General features: G+C 41.6%; 1 protein-coding gene across 1 annotated transcript; it reads right to left on the bottom strand.

Annotated features, from left to right (window-relative positions):
• Positions 1 to 107: 107 nt before the first annotated feature.
• LOC135115337 (F-box/LRR-repeat protein 5-like) lies at positions 108 to 12,781 on the bottom strand. The gene is made up of 8 exons (XM_064031980.1): positions 12,671 to 12,781; positions 11,846 to 12,043; positions 10,985 to 11,131; positions 9,899 to 10,610; positions 9,352 to 9,523; positions 8,780 to 8,947; positions 7,539 to 8,252; positions 108 to 7,360 (listed from the first exon to the last, which is right to left on the bottom strand). The coding sequence occupies exons 1-7, from the start codon at positions 12,755 to 12,757 to the stop codon at positions 7,574 to 7,576; spliced, it is 2,163 nt and encodes a 720-aa protein (XP_063888050.1). The 5' UTR covers positions 12,758 to 12,781; the 3' UTR covers positions 108 to 7,360; positions 7,539 to 7,573.
• Positions 12,782 to 17,266: the final 4,485 nt, after the last annotated feature.

The following is a 17,266-nucleotide window of genomic DNA, read 5'->3' as shown; positions in this document are numbered from 1 at the left end:
GGCAAATGGTTTGTCTGGTTCAAGACTTCTCTCAAAGGGACACAAGTCATCAGATTGTCATCTGACTTACAATTTTAACAACTGACAAATTAAATAAAACACACACAGAAATTTATCAATGAAATCACAAATCACAAATTTAATAATGCAGTGGTGAAAAAAAACAGTGCTAGATAACTGCAGTGGTACCCCCTCCTGCTTCACCAGTTGATGCATCTCATGAATTTTAAGGAGAGGAGGCAAGCCTGTTGCCAGCCCTCTCCCTGCATCAATCAGTGCAAGGCTTTGTGCTGCAGCAATACACCCTTGATAAACCTCATCGGCTGTCAGGCTGCTGCTGCAGAAACCCCTTGAACAAGTGAAATAATCCATTTTTCAATCAGTTAAGTCTACCACAACCCTGACAATGCTGTCTGTATACCATCTATCTCAGAATACCAGTCTATCCTGGTGATGCTTTTCTAAGTGGTGTCTCACATAGCTGCAGCAACTGGTTTTGGACAATTACCTGTAGTCATCTCTTTAAGGTGTAACACAGCAGACACAGTGGACACACCATCCAACAAGGGTGAACTAGCATGTCTGTAAGCTCAGTGGCAGCCATGACACAAACATTAGACAACCCAGACTTTGTGGCTAAAAGTTAATGGACCGGGTGAGCAATGCTATGTAACACCTTTTCATCATCGTCAACATAATCTGTCAACCAAAACTACATGTGTACTTTTGGTTAGGACTTTGTTCAAGATCCTAATGCAATTCAATGACTCAAAGTTTCACCTCTATGCAACAGTGTACATGACATACAATGTAGGCAATCTTTACAACATTTTGTCATGAAATTCCACAGTATCAATCTTTACATCATTTTGTCATGAAATTCAACAAAGAGTATCAATCTTTACAACATTTTGTCATGAAATTCCACAAAGAATATTAAAGTGAAAACATGGTGGGTGTCATTGCCAACCTGTATCCTCCTGGAGAGTAGTTGTGTGGCGCAACAAGCACAACAAAACCTTAAACTATAAAATGCATGAACAACACAAACTATAATAGCATTAGGAACCCTTGCACATGCTTATCAATACAGCACCAAGAGGAGGATCACGTGATGCACCATTCCATCACTCATGCCCAGACGGTTCACATGGTATGATCTGATGTGCTTGACAAATGACCAAGTAACTGAAGTAAATACAATTACTTTTAACTCAAAGCATCAGTTACATCACTGAAATCAAGGAAATGGATCTTAATTGAAATTTTAATTTTAATGAAATTTGGAGAGATTGCATTGTCATTAAATGCTTTGGAATGCAAGGAAACACAAACTTATCTAAACATCTGGCGTCCAAAATATTACACGTGGCCAAGTGATGTTACATGGACTGGTAAGTGTGACCCAGCAGTGCCATCAGTAGGGTGGCACACCAGCTGTCAGGAAGCAGCACAGTACAGTTGCTGAATCTTTCCTTCCATGATGTTAAAAGGCCTGCTTCTTGATCACCCTTGTCCATTGCTGCACCAAGTGGTCAGCATGTTGCAAAGTATTTAGCTCAAAGGGACCACACATCTGATGACCAATGGATGCTAAAATCTTGCCAAACACTAATAGTGAAGACCATAAGAAAGTTCCATTGTCACCTTATTGAAAATTTAGGAAAACAAATCAATGCCACACAGCTCAAGACACCACCACAGTTTCTTCTGTGGTGAGAACTTTTCCCTCACTGACAAGGAAATCCTGGAGTTTCAAAGACAAGGATGGTTATATAAATGCTACATAAATATCTGTCTTCATAAAGTTTATGATCTGCTGTAGGTCTGTTGGCAGATACACAAGCATGCCTGTCAAGTGTCCCAAAGCTTATGTTTCACTGACAAGAAGAAAAGACATTATAAAAAAAAAAAGTTAGTGAAGGAACACTTCACATACAGAAAGCATTATAAAGACAAAAGCTGTGATAAAAGATCAATTGAGAATGAACTCCAAATACGAACATTTTCCTGCACACACACACACACACATTAAAAATACAATCTGGAACTGAATCCTGATTTGCATTTGGCTGAGATAATTCAATCATTACAGCAGCAAGGGAGAGTACAACACAGACTCCAAGCCAACATGACTAGCCTCTATTACAATCTTGGGAATATATAAATTCAATGATTAATACTATGCATCGAGAAAGCAAACTAAGTTATTCCACATGTTGCAATATAAAGTGAATACCTCCATGAACACCTTGGGCATCATGTGAAGGCTGTGAGGAAGTTGAGATGTGAGTGCTTCAGTGTATGACAAGTGTGCTGAGAGGCAAATCATACTAGAGACTACAGCAAAGAATAACCCCACCAAGCACCAAGACTACTGAGCTGCTCACTGCTGCTCACCAATCACATATGGTCACTGTAAACCAAAATTTACTTCCACAAACTAAAACAAGACTTTCTGCATCCACAAATCTGCAAACTCCTCAAGACCTGCCATTCTACAAATAGAAATGTGAACATATCTGCATATAAAATACATGTTTATAGTAAAATATGTTTTATACAATAGTATTGGCAGCTTTTACTATAAAAACCAGGAAAAGTTTGCAAGGACATTTGTGTTTGCAAAATCTGCAAATGAAATCAGATCTCCACACTGGCAGAAAAGTGAGTGTGGAAGTGGCCAGTTCTGGGTGCCTCTCAGCAAGCCTTCCTTATACCTGCCACTTCATTGCTCAAGCACTCTCTCTCTCTGCAATAGGGGCACAATAATTTCAGAGAGGGCCATGTAATTTTTCCACTTATGTGGACATCTTAATTTGAGAAAATGTGCCAGCCATTACAAACTACTATCTCTGGAATAATGTTTTGCTATGTTGTGTGTGTGATTCCTGGACCCTGACAGAAGACCTCATGAAGCAAGACCATCAAGGTGACCCACTAAGCACCAGGGGTTCAGGGAGAAAGGGGGATGGGGGGGTGGCAGAATTTATGTGAAGCAGAGGCATGCAAGGTCTAGATCCCAAACAGCTGCAAAATCTTATTAGTTCTTTCACTGCAACATGCAATGTTTCACAGCACTGAAAGCAAGCAGTGAAATCTCTAGAAGCATTTACAAGAAAGAAGGGGATAAAAAAAGATGATTTTTCAGTTTGTAGCCAGTATAATGTTAGGAGTTGGGTGAAGAAGTAGAAGAAATGTCCCCAAGTGGTTAAGGACTAAGGAAACAGGCCAGATAGCAGTGAAAGTGTTAATCCTCATCCACACCTTCACAATCCTACTTCATGCTACAAGATAAGACAGGCACTCCAGCCTTAAGAAAATATCAGATAGAAAAGTAAAAAAGTTAGGTGAAGTTAACTGTAAAAATAACAACACTGCCTCTCACTTTCTACCTAAGTACACGTATGACGTAATGTTTGCATCATGTTGAACCCCGTGATGCAGCTCATATGAGATGTGCTTAGCAGAAAACTCTAACCTGGTATAAGCCTGAGTGATGAAGACACAAAGTGTGAGTGTGTGAGTGTGTGTGTGTGTGTGTGTGTGTGTGTGTGTGTGTGTGTGTGTGTGTGTGTGTGTGTGTGTGTTTTGTGGGTTTCTTTTTTTTTTTTTTTACCTGGAGATTAACACCTCATTGCTGTCAAAATAGTTTACCTGTTTTCATTTTTTTTCATGCACTTGTTATATCAGGTCATAGTCTTCCCAATAGTACAGTTTACATGTGCAGCCTTCCCAATAGTACAGTTTACATGTGATGGAGGGGAACAGCACATAACCAAGAAGGAAATAATGGTGAAGACTGACAAGGTTACTTAGTCAATACAGGAACTCGAGTCAACCCACTCCTATGGGATTTCTGCCAGCCTGGATTCAAGGTAAGTGAGTCCCTCAAGCATACTGTGGTGATTACATAAAGGTGCAAAATATACACTAGAAAAACAGTGTCTTGAGTGACAGCTTTGATCATGTAAGATGTTCTTCTGCATGAATGTTAAATAGCTTCTTGCTGTATAAAAAACTGTAAAAGTAAATAACAAATAACACCCAATAAACCTGTTTGTATGACACAAGGATGAAATAATTAATGAGAATCTGCTGCCTTGCCCAGTCTGCCTCAGAGGGCCACAAAGCTTCTCCTTCACATGACTTTCATCTGATGCTCAGGTTGGCTTGTGACACAGAAGACTTTTCAAAGATCTCTCTTTGTATAGAAGCCACATAAGAAATAAAAATATGTGTACAGTAAGACCATGTGAAACTCGAGAATCATAAAACTTGGATACTGTGAAACTTGGTGGGAGGTATGGTACTAAGCAAATTTAAAAGTTGACAGAATTAGCTGTGGTGTTGGTGCAGTGTGTCTGCAGCTGTGGTGGCTGTGGTGTTGGTGTAGTGTGTCTGTAGCTGTGGTGGCTGTGGTGTTGGTGCAGTGTGTCAGAGAGTGTGGTGGGCTGAGGTGTTAGTGCAGTGTGTCTGTGGCTGTGGTGGGGTGTGGTATTGGTGCAGTGTGTCTGTGGGTGTGGTGGGTGTGTTGCTGGTGCAGTGTGTCTGTGGCTGTGTTGGGTCAGTGAACTGCTTGGCTACTGTGGAGGATGTGATGAGGTGGTGACCCTGAACACGGCTGCTCATGCACCACTTCATGTCATGGCATGGACTGGCAGGCCATAATGCTGCAGTCACAACACCAAGGGGGGACATAAACTAGACTAACTGGAGAATATGCAGACAATTTGAAGTGCAAAACACAGGACTGATTTCAAAGTATAATATTTTTCCTCTAAAGTTTTGTATATATTCCTCATTGTTTCTCAGGTACAATTTGATCACATGTCACACCATTCCAATTGTTAACAGACGCCAAGCATGGCTTGCCTTAACCTAGCACACACAACAATGGGATGACTATGACGTTTTTATACAATGCCGGCTAGCTCACAGGAGCCAAAGCCTTCTACACAACCAACCAAACAGTTCAACATTTGTGACAAAACCTTCAAGCAGAGACTTTCAGCCTGAGCAGCACAGTGCAGCAAGGTGATGCAGCACTCCCGTGCTCTGCCTGACTGGGACCACGACCACTCACTCTATGGTGACTCTAAAATGTTTCCATGATAGACTGGACTTGAGTTATTTATAATTATTGCATTAGGAGTGAAATTTAATCAATGATATTATCTTTACAGTAAAATGAATTGGCACATTACAAGATTTTAATCTTTACATTAAGTTTATGATAAATATATGATCATCTAATTTTCCACGTAAAACTAAACAAATGAATTCTTTTAAAACTTTACTAAAAGAGGCTCAAAGATAATGTCAACAGTCATACACACACACACACACACACTTACCGGCACTCTGCATTACCATCCAGTTTCTAAAAAGTTGAGTTGGGTTTCTCTCTCATAACACTCAGAACCAGTGCCTTGGCACTCACATCAGTCTGACCAAGGGAGGCCTGACCATATTACCTTCCCAACATTTGAGTTTGAGCAGGTACAATTCCCTTTTCCTCTAAGCTACAGATGCTCACCATCAGACGGGACGTGGAGTACACAATATGAAAGTTTCTGGAAACTTATCCCAGATTCCCACACTGTCCTAATATATGTACAGGGAAAGCACTGCAAGCTTATCAACACTTATGGTCTTGGGAGAATAATGTATGAGTATTACTACAAGTTAGAGACAGTAGGGAGTGTGTGGTGCTTAGGTGCTTTGTCTGTGCTACCCCACATTGGACTGCCGGCTTGGTATGTAGACAGACAGACAGGAAGAGGGTACTAGTCTTATTCTAGAATTACTGGAAGAGTGATAAATATGAAGAGTCAGGGATTCCAGGCTACCAAGGGACTGCTGAACATGCCTCTGTGTGTGTGTGTGTGTGTGTGTGTGTGTGTGTGTGTGTGTGTGTGTGTGTGTGTGTGTGTGTGTGTGTGTGTGTGTGTGTGTGTGTGTGTGTGTGTGTGTGTGTGTGTGTGTGTGTGTGTGTGTGTGTGTGTGTGATAGTTTAATTATTGCATAATGTTTTAGAATTTTTCATTCTTTGAAGTTAGTTATTTTGGTAAAGAAATGCAAGGAAAGTAAGCAGTGTGTTTTAATTTTTGGGATTTCTTTTAAGATTATCTTTTGGTTGCTGTTTTTTATGGTCATAAAGTGTGTGTTTATTTCATGGACTACAATAAAGCTTTAATGTTTTAATATATTGTAAAATTTTGTGGTGTGTGTGTGTGTGTGATTTTTGTGCAGGTAAATATCTGGGTGTCCTGAAGTGGTACATGTGCCTCGGTGACCTTACAGTAAGCTATGGATATGGAGGGTCAATTAGGTAGTCTTGTTGCACTGATGTGTTGATCTACTCAGCTAATGGTAGTTATGACTAACAATACCTGTTGCTTCACTAGAGTTCCTCACTACCTGGTGCACTCCAACGCAAGGCAACCAGGAGGAGGTTGTGCAAAGACGGAGGAGGCAACACAAGCTACATAGTGGAGTGTTCAAACAAATCTGTGGTGTGATGGCATTATGGTCCCTACAGCACCCCATGACCACACCAGCACCCACCACAATGACATGACACTGCTGGGAGGCTGCTTACTCACTGCTGCTTCCAGGTAAGTGTTACTCCAGTGCTACTAAGAAAGCCTTGCCTCAGTTTCATCTTCACAGCATTGAGGAATTGTGAATGCCTGGTGTGATTTGGCAACATTCGATGTATACCAAAAAACAGGTAAGGCAGAATCACTCACTTGTGAAATACATGTTGCTGAATATAATTTGGAGGAGAATGTTCGTGACTGGTGATTAGAGGATGGATGGAAGCAGTGGTGATCCATCCAATCCATGTAAACAAAGAGTGGTGTGGTATCTGAGGTGCTGCAGTGTGGGAACTGTCTGGTCACTGACACACCTGTTGCTGATAGGTCCTGGAACTTCTTTTCTCTCTTCAGCATATTAAACACTTTGGGATTCTCTGCACATGAAAGATGAAAAGTGAAGAGCAACTTGGACACTGTGATGTGATGTGTGATGCAGGATGGTGTGTGGATGGGGTGATGGAATGGTTCCCCTGCACTACTCAGGCTGCAATGGAAGTTTGGCTCCTCGTGTCAGACACTGGGGATGAATCACTCCTGTTGTACCTCAACCTCCAGCACACCCACCTGCCCGGCCAGCAATGATGCAGATGTTAGGCCACACCGTGCTCCAAGGAACACAGGGACACCACACACACCTTGCGACTTATTTTCTTGTAGCCAAGCAGTGACTGTGATGGTTGAACCTTCACCCATTTTCACAAAAACTAGAGAGAAAGCAGCCCCAAGCAGTTCCGGCAGGAACCACAAGCAACATGCTGAAAGACACAATTAAAAGTTAGTTTTCTTCAGCTCTTGAAAATGTAGTGACAGTTTTTCTCATTTTGCTACCAGTACATCTAACCTACATCATGGCTTCTTGCATACTTTACTTAGTGAAAATCAACCAAACACTGGTGTGTTTGTGTGACAGGAGGCAGTCTTCACAGCACATACCTGGTGTGCTGTGTGTGGCAGGGCCTGAGGTGGTCCTACTGGCCGCTGCGGCAACATATCCTCACTGGGTTGGCCAGGTTGGCACACCCATTGGCCATGGTTGGGAAGGGGCCATCCAAGATGTCGTCGCAGTACCACAGCTTCTCAGAAGGCAGTGCCGGACACACACGAGCCACAGCCTCCAGCCCCTGTCCTGTCAGCTGGTAGCACCCACTCACGTCCAGGAAGGTGAGGCCCAACAGTCCCCCAGCCGCTCCAAGTGCCAGCAGCCCCTTGTCCTTGATGCGCCAACACCCAGACAGGTTGAGGGACGCCAGCAATGACCGGCTGTGGGAGGACTGGATGGAACTCCTGCACATATTATCCCCCATCATCACCTCCCAGCCTGCCGGACCCCGGGGGCAGTAGATCTCCTCAATGTCTACATGGGGTGAATTCAGGTGCACACCCAGAGGCCTCTGTGGGTTCCTGTTGTTTCTGTTCCTCCCCTGGCAGGGCATGTTGGGCCAGGCTGGACCTGAGTATCCACAGCGGCAGCAGTCGCCCTCGTACACCAGCTCCTCCAGGTAGGGCTGGGTGGGCAGGGCCATGCTGCTCTGGCCGCTGCTTTGGCCCACACACAGTGCCAGGTTATGCAGGGTGGAGTCGTCCACCAGCTCACACCCCTGGAGGTCCAGGTGACGCAGCTTGTGCAGGCCACTTTGAAGCCATAGCCTGCAGGGGGACAAGGCAGGTCACTGCCACAATGCCTGCCACTGCACCATAACACTACCAAAGTGTGTCCTGCCTTCACAGCTATGGCATGCAGAGGTACATTTGTTTACCTATCAAGGTATATTTTGTAACTGTTCCTACCAAATCCACACAAGGGGATGGCTGTGACAGTTTCCCAGGGCAGCAGCAGCTGAATGCCTTAGAAGACAGCCAAGAAAGGTTTTATTTGTTTTCCTCCTTAAAGTAGCCACAGCAAGCCAGATCACTATGATTCATACTGTGGCTGGTGAGGCAACAAGCAGTGCTCAGTGGGTGGTGGGGGTAAGGCATCTCAGTGTACTAGAACCACACCAAGCTTTTCCCACAACACAAGCTGCTGCCCCACACTGGGGCCACCCACACCCAGCCTGCCATCAAGGGGGTGCCTAGATCTGTCCAACACCCATAGCAGGTTTTCTGTGCTCTAGATAACAGAAGCAGAGACAAATGGGAACTTGAAAGACTGAAGGTGAGAGATGAAAACTCACCCCTTGAAGGTGTAGGAGTCCACTGATGAATGGGCAGCAGAGAGGAAGGTCAGGTTGGGGCACAGGAGGAGGGCTTGGTGCAGGAGACGGGAGGTGATGCCCTGCCCTACATCCACCACCATGGTGCTGACACCTACTCCCACCCTTGGCAACACCCACTGCACCAGGCTGTGGGAAGGTGGGCTGTTGGAATGCTCTCTCTCTAAGCAGCTTCAAACTGGATGTTTAGAACACAAAAAATGCCATAAAAATACAGCTTCCTTTAATCTGAATTCACTGGAGGAGCATCACAGAAACAACTGATCAACTGAAATGTGATAAATTTCTAGACATGAGCAGCACCCTGGCTGGGGACTGAGCCTGACAGGGACACACAGGAACTGCCTCAGATGTCCCTATATAATTTTTTGGGTGCCTTTGTACCTCCAATCACTACACCAGAGCTACATGGATTCTGCCTCATCATACAAGAAAATGAGAAGTATAGATGACAGCAATCTTAAGGAACACAATGAATTAAAAACAAGAACTATAACATAAAGGTGACAGAGAAACACCACCACCAGACACACCTTTCCATCACCCTGCACTCCCACACTGCCTCGGTGCTCTCCTCTCCCTCTTCTGTTTCATCCACATCTGCATCCTCGTCCCACTTCCTGCTGCCACAACCCTGTTGCTGCTGCTGGAATGCCTCATCCTCCAGCACCCCACACAGCCCCACATCGTGCCACTCCCAGATGCCTTGAGGGAAAGAAACAACACTGGATTATTCACCTGAGACAAAACCATCAAAACACATCTAATCTAAGGTCTAATCTAAATCTTGCCTTGAATCTGGAATGATGGGAAGTAAGAGATCAAACTTGTGAGCTGTGAACCAAGGACTGTACTACAAAACCACCTGAATGAATACTCACAAGTAAATAAAAGAGATAAAACTTGAATGGCTGTAAGGCAGGACTGCATTTACAAGCTTCATGCCACCAACTGAGGAACATAGCACAAAACTGAAGTAACAAGCTATGAACAGAACATTAGCTCTGTGTGTTCTTGATAAGACCACACAGCACTGAGATAATTGCCAAGACACACACACACACACACACACACACACACCTCGAGCCCATTGCACAGGGAAGATTGCCGGCCACAGAGTTGGGGAGAAGACAGCACTATTCCACGCAGAGCACACCTGAGCACATCTCCCAAGGTCAGGAGGCACCAGGTATCTGAATATCTCCACCAGCACATCCGTGGGCAGAGTGGGAGTGGAGGAGGAGGAGGCGGCGCAGGGTGACAATGACAAACTGTGGCCTTGTGATGGAATGTGGTGAGTCTGGCTGTCAAATGAGAGGTCCTGGTGATACTGGAGGTCCTGGTAGTCTGGCAGGAGGTAGTGGTCAGTCTGGCAGTCTGGGTAAGGCAAGCTATAACTGTCTGGGTCCTGTGTGTGATGTGGGAGTGTGTGGCAGGATGTCTGAGGGTGGAGGGAGTGCAGGTCTGGACAGGGGTTAGTAGCGGAGGGGTCCTGGGTGAGGTAGTGGTCTGGGGGAAGAGGAGGCTGCTCTGGTGGGAGGGGAAGAGGAGGGGGAAGAGAGCCGAGTTCACTGTCATGAGCCTCCTGTCCATCAAGGGCCTCTGTCAGACTGCAGAGGTCCCAATCTAGGTCCCGCAGGTCCTTGACTGAGCTGTGGGTCTCCGGCTGTCCCTCCTGCAGATCCTGTGCCTTCTCCACATGCCACCTTTCCTTGGCCAGCTCATGCTCCTTCAGGACTATCTCCCGCAGCACCTTCAGCTCCTCATACTCAAAATACTCCACCAGCATTGGCTGAGGGGAGGAGAGGGAGGAAGGAGTACTCAAATGAAGAGGATACATATACAAGAAATTGGAGAAATGAATACTTGAAAACCAAAAGGAAAGTCAACAAGCAGGGATGGGAGGGATGCAGACAGGAAGAGAAATGAAGAGGACACAGGAGAAAGCAGTATAAATGTACATAATTGCAGTTCACCCATAATCTCTAATCTCCCATATGTCCCCAAGAGGAAGGTTCAAGACACTTATTCTCCAATTTCGAATGATCCTTTTTAACATATTTTTTGCTCTTTTTATTGCCCTTGGCCAGTGCTCCTCTTATGTGGAAAAAGTAAATAAATAAATAAAAAGACACCAGTACCCAGGCTGTGTGTGGGGAGCCTCACCTGGAAAACCTGCTCCTCCTCCTCCATGTGGGGCAGGAAGGTGTTGACAAATGCCTGGAATGCCTGCTGCAACTGTAGGCCGAAGGTGATGCGTTCCCCCACACTGCGCTCCCTCACCTGTGTGCCGCGCCTCACCAGCTGCACCACCTGCCCACACCCAGCACCAAGGGAACGGTGAGCCATGGGGGGAAGATTTACTTATTTCCTACGCTATACAATAAATAAATGAAGGAAAGGGATAAAGCACACACCACACACAACGCCAAGCTAGTTTGTTATTTCCCCTCCTGCTTGTTACTCAAATACAAACAAAACAACAAAGGGAAAGCAAAGAAAAGGGCTAAAACAGAGAAAAACATCCATAAAAACTGAAATGAACCATACTGAAGAGCTCATTTGTTAGTTTCTTTCCTTCTTAATCTGGTACAATAAAAAAAAAAAAACAATGGGAGGATGAAAAACAGGATAAAACTGACTAGATTAAAAGCCAAGATGGTTCTTCCTATTTCCTTGCCTGCTTCTTACTCCGATACAATAAAAGCAGTAGAAAACAGAGAAAAAGGGACAAAATGCATGGCACAGACAAAGTGGTAGACACAAGAAAAATACCAGCGGGGAAATGAGGAAATAGAGCAAAGCAGACTGCACAAACCAAACAAGAGACGGATACAAGAAAAACAGCAATAAAAACACAAAGAAAATGGAAAAAAAAAAGACACCACAGACCAACCCCCCAAAAAATAGAAAAATTGAAAAAAATGGACAAGGTGGATACAACAACAAACAACAACAGAAAAAAAACAAAAACAAAAATGGAAAAGAAAAACCCAGACAAGGAGGTGATGGAGGTGAGGCACGCACATCAGACAGCTGGTTGTCGTTGTGGCAGTCGCACACGGCGGTGTTGGAGATCTGGTGCTGCTTGAGGCGGTTCTTGAGCTGGTCCATGATGAAGATATTCTCAATAGACTCATGGGACTTGAATTCCCTCAGTGTGGTGTCCAGGTCCTGCAGCAGCGTCACCACCTCCGGCACGTCCCGGAAGTCCACGCAGCTCATCTGTCGGGGAGGTTTGGCGGTTGTGTGGTTTGTGGTTGCGTGGTTCTGCCCTCCAGTGCTTGTGCTTGGTTCAGTGTGATTTGGTGGTGTTTGAGAGGTGATGTCATTGTTTTATGTATTCTCCCTATGGATGTTAGTGGAGTGGTGAGGATGGTGACTGTTTGAGTGGTGTTGTCATTATTTTACTTGTTTTACTAGCCTACTTGTTGGGTTAGAGGCCATAAGGGGGGTTCAGGAGAGGCAAAGTCCCCAGTTAGATTAGAAAGTTTCTCAAGTTCTAAAATATGGAGTCTCATCCTTAGATTTTTCCATTAATTTCCAAAGTTGCCCTCCCTTGGTCTCCCCCACCTACCACCCTGCTTTCCCACCAGGGGCCCCAAGCCAGCTTGTCTTGGAGGGGGGGGGGGCACTAGAATAAATAAGGAGTCGTCATTGGTAAGATTTACCGTTATTTCAACATTATTTGGCGCCAATTCCTAAGGAGTAACCACACTTCCCTACATCAGTAGCAGGGGACATTGCCAGGCCATGGCCAGTCCCAAGGACACCTCCACACCCCGCCCCCTGCCTCTGTCACGCCTCGCCCCCGCCCCACACCCGGCCCTGATGCCCTTGGACACTCTTTACCTTCCTGGTGTAGATGTTGACCAACTCCTTCATGCGGGAGTGCGGCGCGGTGAACACGTCAATTTCGTCAGGGACTCGCGGCGCCATCTTTGTTTACAACTGATGGCACGTCCACGGGCATAACAAATTTTCCCCTATCAATTTGTGTATTTTTTTATGTTTTGTATTTTAGAGTCTAAAACTTTAGTTGTTCATCTATAATAAATATAGCAAACTGAAATAACTATAATATGAAATAAATTAGCAAGCTAAAATAAACACTGCCTAAAACATTTTGCTCCTATCACTTTGTATTTTGTTATATTTTAAATTTCTGAAGCTAAAACTTCACTAATTTATCTGAAAAAAAATATAGAAAGCTCAGCCTACTAATTACAACGTCTTGTAACCTAAAATATTTTTCTCCTATCACTTTTTTTTTTATTTTCTATACCATATTTATAATACCAAAATTTCAATTACATATCTATAAATAAAATAAATGAAAAACTGAAATAATCGTAATCTTCTTGTTACAACTGTGGCACATTCCGATGCCAAAAATATTTTGCGCCTATCAATACATAATACCAAACTGAAAATAATGTTAGTCTTTAATTACAGCGAACCGCGGCCTAAACTATTTTTTTTAATTATATATATATATATATATATATATATATATATATATATATATATATATATATATATATATATATATATATATATATATATATATATATATATATATATATATATATATATATATATATATATATATATATATATATATATATATATATATATATATATATATATATATATATATATATTTATTTATTTATTTATTTTTTCTTTTATACAATGCATTTGTAGACTAAATCTCCTCTTAATTAATAATGATAATAAAAAAAGAAAAAATACGAACTACGTAATATCACGTATTGCGTTCTCTCTCTCTCTCTCTCTCTCTCTCTCTCTCTCTCTCTCTCTCTCTCTCTCTCTCTCTCTTGTTTATATTCTTCATACAGACCTTTCTATTAGTTAATTTTTCATATATTTTAACCATCTTTTCCTTTTCTTTATCTCCTTTCAGTAAACTATGTGAAAAAATATTAACACACACACACAAAAAAAAACAGCTTGATATCAAACACGCAAAAAAAAAAAAAAAAAAAAAAAAAAAAAAAAAAAAAAAATATATATATATATATATATATATATATATATATATATATATATATATATATATATATATATATATATATATATATATATATATATATATATATATATATATATATATATATATATATATATAATTTGTCAATACTGCATAACAAACCTTGACCTGATGAAGAAGTAACAGAGAGAGAGAGAGAGAGAGAGAGAGAGAGAGAGAGAGAGAGAGAGAGAGAGAGAGAGAGGCCCAGTATGGCGTAATTAGCTTATTGACGTTCCCAATTAGCTTCCTATGGCGGGCCGATACTTGGCTACCCCAAAGTAATTTTCTTCCATGGATTTAATCGGCAGTCAATTTACTATGTGGCCTCTCTCTCTCTCTCTCTCTCTCTCTCTCTCTCTCTCTCTCTCTCTCTGAAGGTTGGGGGAGAGGTCAGTTTCTTTAGTCTCCCACTTTGAATTTCGCGCGCGCTGTCTTGCATCCCACATTTTCTTCCAGTCAAGTTTTCCCTTTTCCCTCTACCATGTTGCCGTATTCAGAAACACTTTGCTCTCTCACCACGACTATTTTCAAGTGCCACAGAAATATTAGACGGATTCTCAAGACTGTTTCTCCTTATAATAATGCAGAAATCTTGTTAATCTCTCCTTAGAACCGTGAAAACATTCTTGAAAACCAGTCTAACTTTATCATAACTCTTTTCAAAGGCTATAGAGATGATCAGCCGGGTTCTCAATAATGTTTATTGTCAATGATATAGAAATCTTTTAATCTGTCACTAGAACCGCAATAACACCTGCTTCTCTTCTTAATAATATAGAAATCTTGTTAATCTGTCACTAGAACCGCAATAACACTGCTTCTCTTCTTAATAATATAGAAATCTTGTTAATCTGTCACTAGAACCGCAATAAGACCTGCTTCTCTTGTTAATAATATAGAAATCTTGTTAATCTGTCACTAGAACTGCAATAACACCTGCTTCTCTTCTTAATAAGGTGGAAATCTTGTTAATCTGTCACTAGAACCGCAATAACACGTTTCTCTCACTAATATAGTAGAAATCTTGTTAATCTGTCACTAGAACCGTAATAACTTCCTTGAAAACCCATACAGCTTCAATTAAAACCCTTTGAAAGTAGTGGAGGTGTAGAACAGAATATGGTGCAGAATATTCCGTCCTATTTCGACAACTAGCTCTCCTGGAAGTCATTTAGGTTGATGAGAGTGTTTTTATGATCCCAGTGTAAGCTTAGCAAGAATTCTGAGCCATCACTGAGGAAAAAACACCTATGAGTCAAAATTATCTTAAAAAAAAAATTTCGTTATGAGGTACAGCAATAAGCAAGCTCTAATGAAAGTTATTGGGGTTTTCAAGAGTGTTTTCATGATTCCAATGAGAGTTTGGCAAGGATTCTGTGTCATTACCGGATAAAGATAAACATAAGAAGACGAGTAAACTATCTCTTTGACTAGTTAATATGTTGCTCTTGAGAGAATAAAGACAAAAATATAAACAAACTCGAGTGGAGGTTAATCATGAGGCTTTCAAGAGCGTTTTAAAAAATCACAGTGAGTTTGATAAAAAAAATTGCATTATTAGGGTAAAAAAAAAAAGAAAAAGATCAATGATAACCCGATTAATTATGCCTATGATTAGGTAAAACATTCCTTATGAGAAGCTTAACCATTAATTAACGAGTGTGGGAGACTCAGAGGGCATTAAAAGGCACAAAAATAAATGAATAAGTAAATAGATTCGTAAAGCAACCTAACTTTTTCTTTCGTTCCTGCTTTCATTTTTTTTTCTTCAGAACACGGGGTGACTCTACAGACGTCAATAAGTAAATGAACAAGTAAATAAATAAGGAAGTAAGTAAAATAACTTCACTTTTCTTTCCGTCTTTCTTTTCGTTCAGAACACTGGATGACTCTCTATGTGCAGACGTCAATAAAAACATCCCCGTGCTATAGAGACGAAAACACTGACGCACAGACACGTAGGTCGCCGAAACAAAGAGAGAGAGAGAGAGAGAGAGAGAGAGAGAGAGAGAGAGAGAGAGAGAGAGAGAGAGAGAGAGAGAGAGAGAGATGGGCCATTATTCAGAAACGTTTTGCTCTCTCACCACGACTATTTTCAAAGGCCTCAGAGATGATTAGCCGGTCTCTCAAGAGTGTTTTTCCTGTTAATAACGTAGAAATCTTGTAAATTTGTCGCCAGAACCAGAAAAAAAAACTCCCTTAAAAAACTCGTGTAACTTCAACTTATGTCTTTTGTATGTAGTGGAGGTGAGGCGCAAAATGAGTTTTCGAGAGAGAGAGAGAGAGAGAGAGAGAGAGAGAGAGAGAGAGAGAGAGAGAGAGAGAGAGAGAGAGAGAGAGAGAGAGAGAGAGAGAGAGAGAGAATTATTTTTTAGTTTGCAAACGCCACAAAAAAAAATAAATAAATAAATAAATAAGTTGGATTTTCTGTTTTTTTTTTTTTATATTTCCTATTCTCATAGTGTGGAATCTGCGTCAAACTATCTCTGGAATTATATATATATATATATATATATATATATATATATATATATATATATATATATATATATATATATATATATATATATATATATATATATATATATATATATATATATATATATATATATATATATATATATAAACACCCCTGAAAAACTAGACAGCTTTCATTAGAGCCTCTTGAAAAAAAAAAGTAGAAATAGAAACCTGTGGAACATTTGGAAATACATAGAAAGGGGCGCTACTTCTGCCTGTAAATCGCCAAATGCTGTACGAATGAGAGAGAGAGAGAGAGAGAGAGAGAGAGAGAGAGAGAGAGAGAGAGAGAGAGAGAGAGAGAGAAAGAGAGAGTCTTATTTTAGCGTGTGAGAGCGAGGCTACCCCAATACAGCCAGCCATATAGCCAACCTCCTCTCCCTTCTCCTCTTCCCTCTCTCCCTCTCCCTCCACCTCTTCCTTTCCTTCGGCGCCTCTCCCTCTCTATCCCTCTCTCAGCCTTTCCCAGCCCGGCAGTCCTGAGCTATATTTATGCCCCAGTTCGTTGCTATAACTCATTATCCTCTGATTCATACGGGTATTACTCCTGTACTTTTCACATTGCAGTGAAAAGAGGAAGAGGAAAAAAAAATGTACATCAGCTTTGTTAATGAAAGATGAAGCTGGTGTTTTTATGATTATTTTTCGTTTATTTTCTCTATTGTTATCTTTTTTCTCTTTTTTTTCCGGTTATAATATGGAAGTGTTATTGATTAGGATGAAATGAATGTAGGTAATGAACTTGATTGTGTTTATTAATATTATTTTTTGTTTCATTGTTTTTTTTCTTTTCAGAGGGAGGTATAGAGAAAAGAGGAAAAAAAAGATGAAAGCAGATACTCAGAATGTAAGACTGTACTACTGCATATTTC

The sequence above is a fragment of the Scylla paramamosain genome, chromosome 29, assembly GCF_035594125.1.
Source record: "Scylla paramamosain isolate STU-SP2022 chromosome 29, ASM3559412v1, whole genome shotgun sequence".
NCBI classification, from domain to species: Eukaryota; Metazoa; Arthropoda; class Malacostraca; order Decapoda; family Portunidae; genus Scylla; species Scylla paramamosain.
Note: the sequence above shows the minus strand (reverse complement) of the source record. Positions and strands in the feature narration are given on the sequence as shown.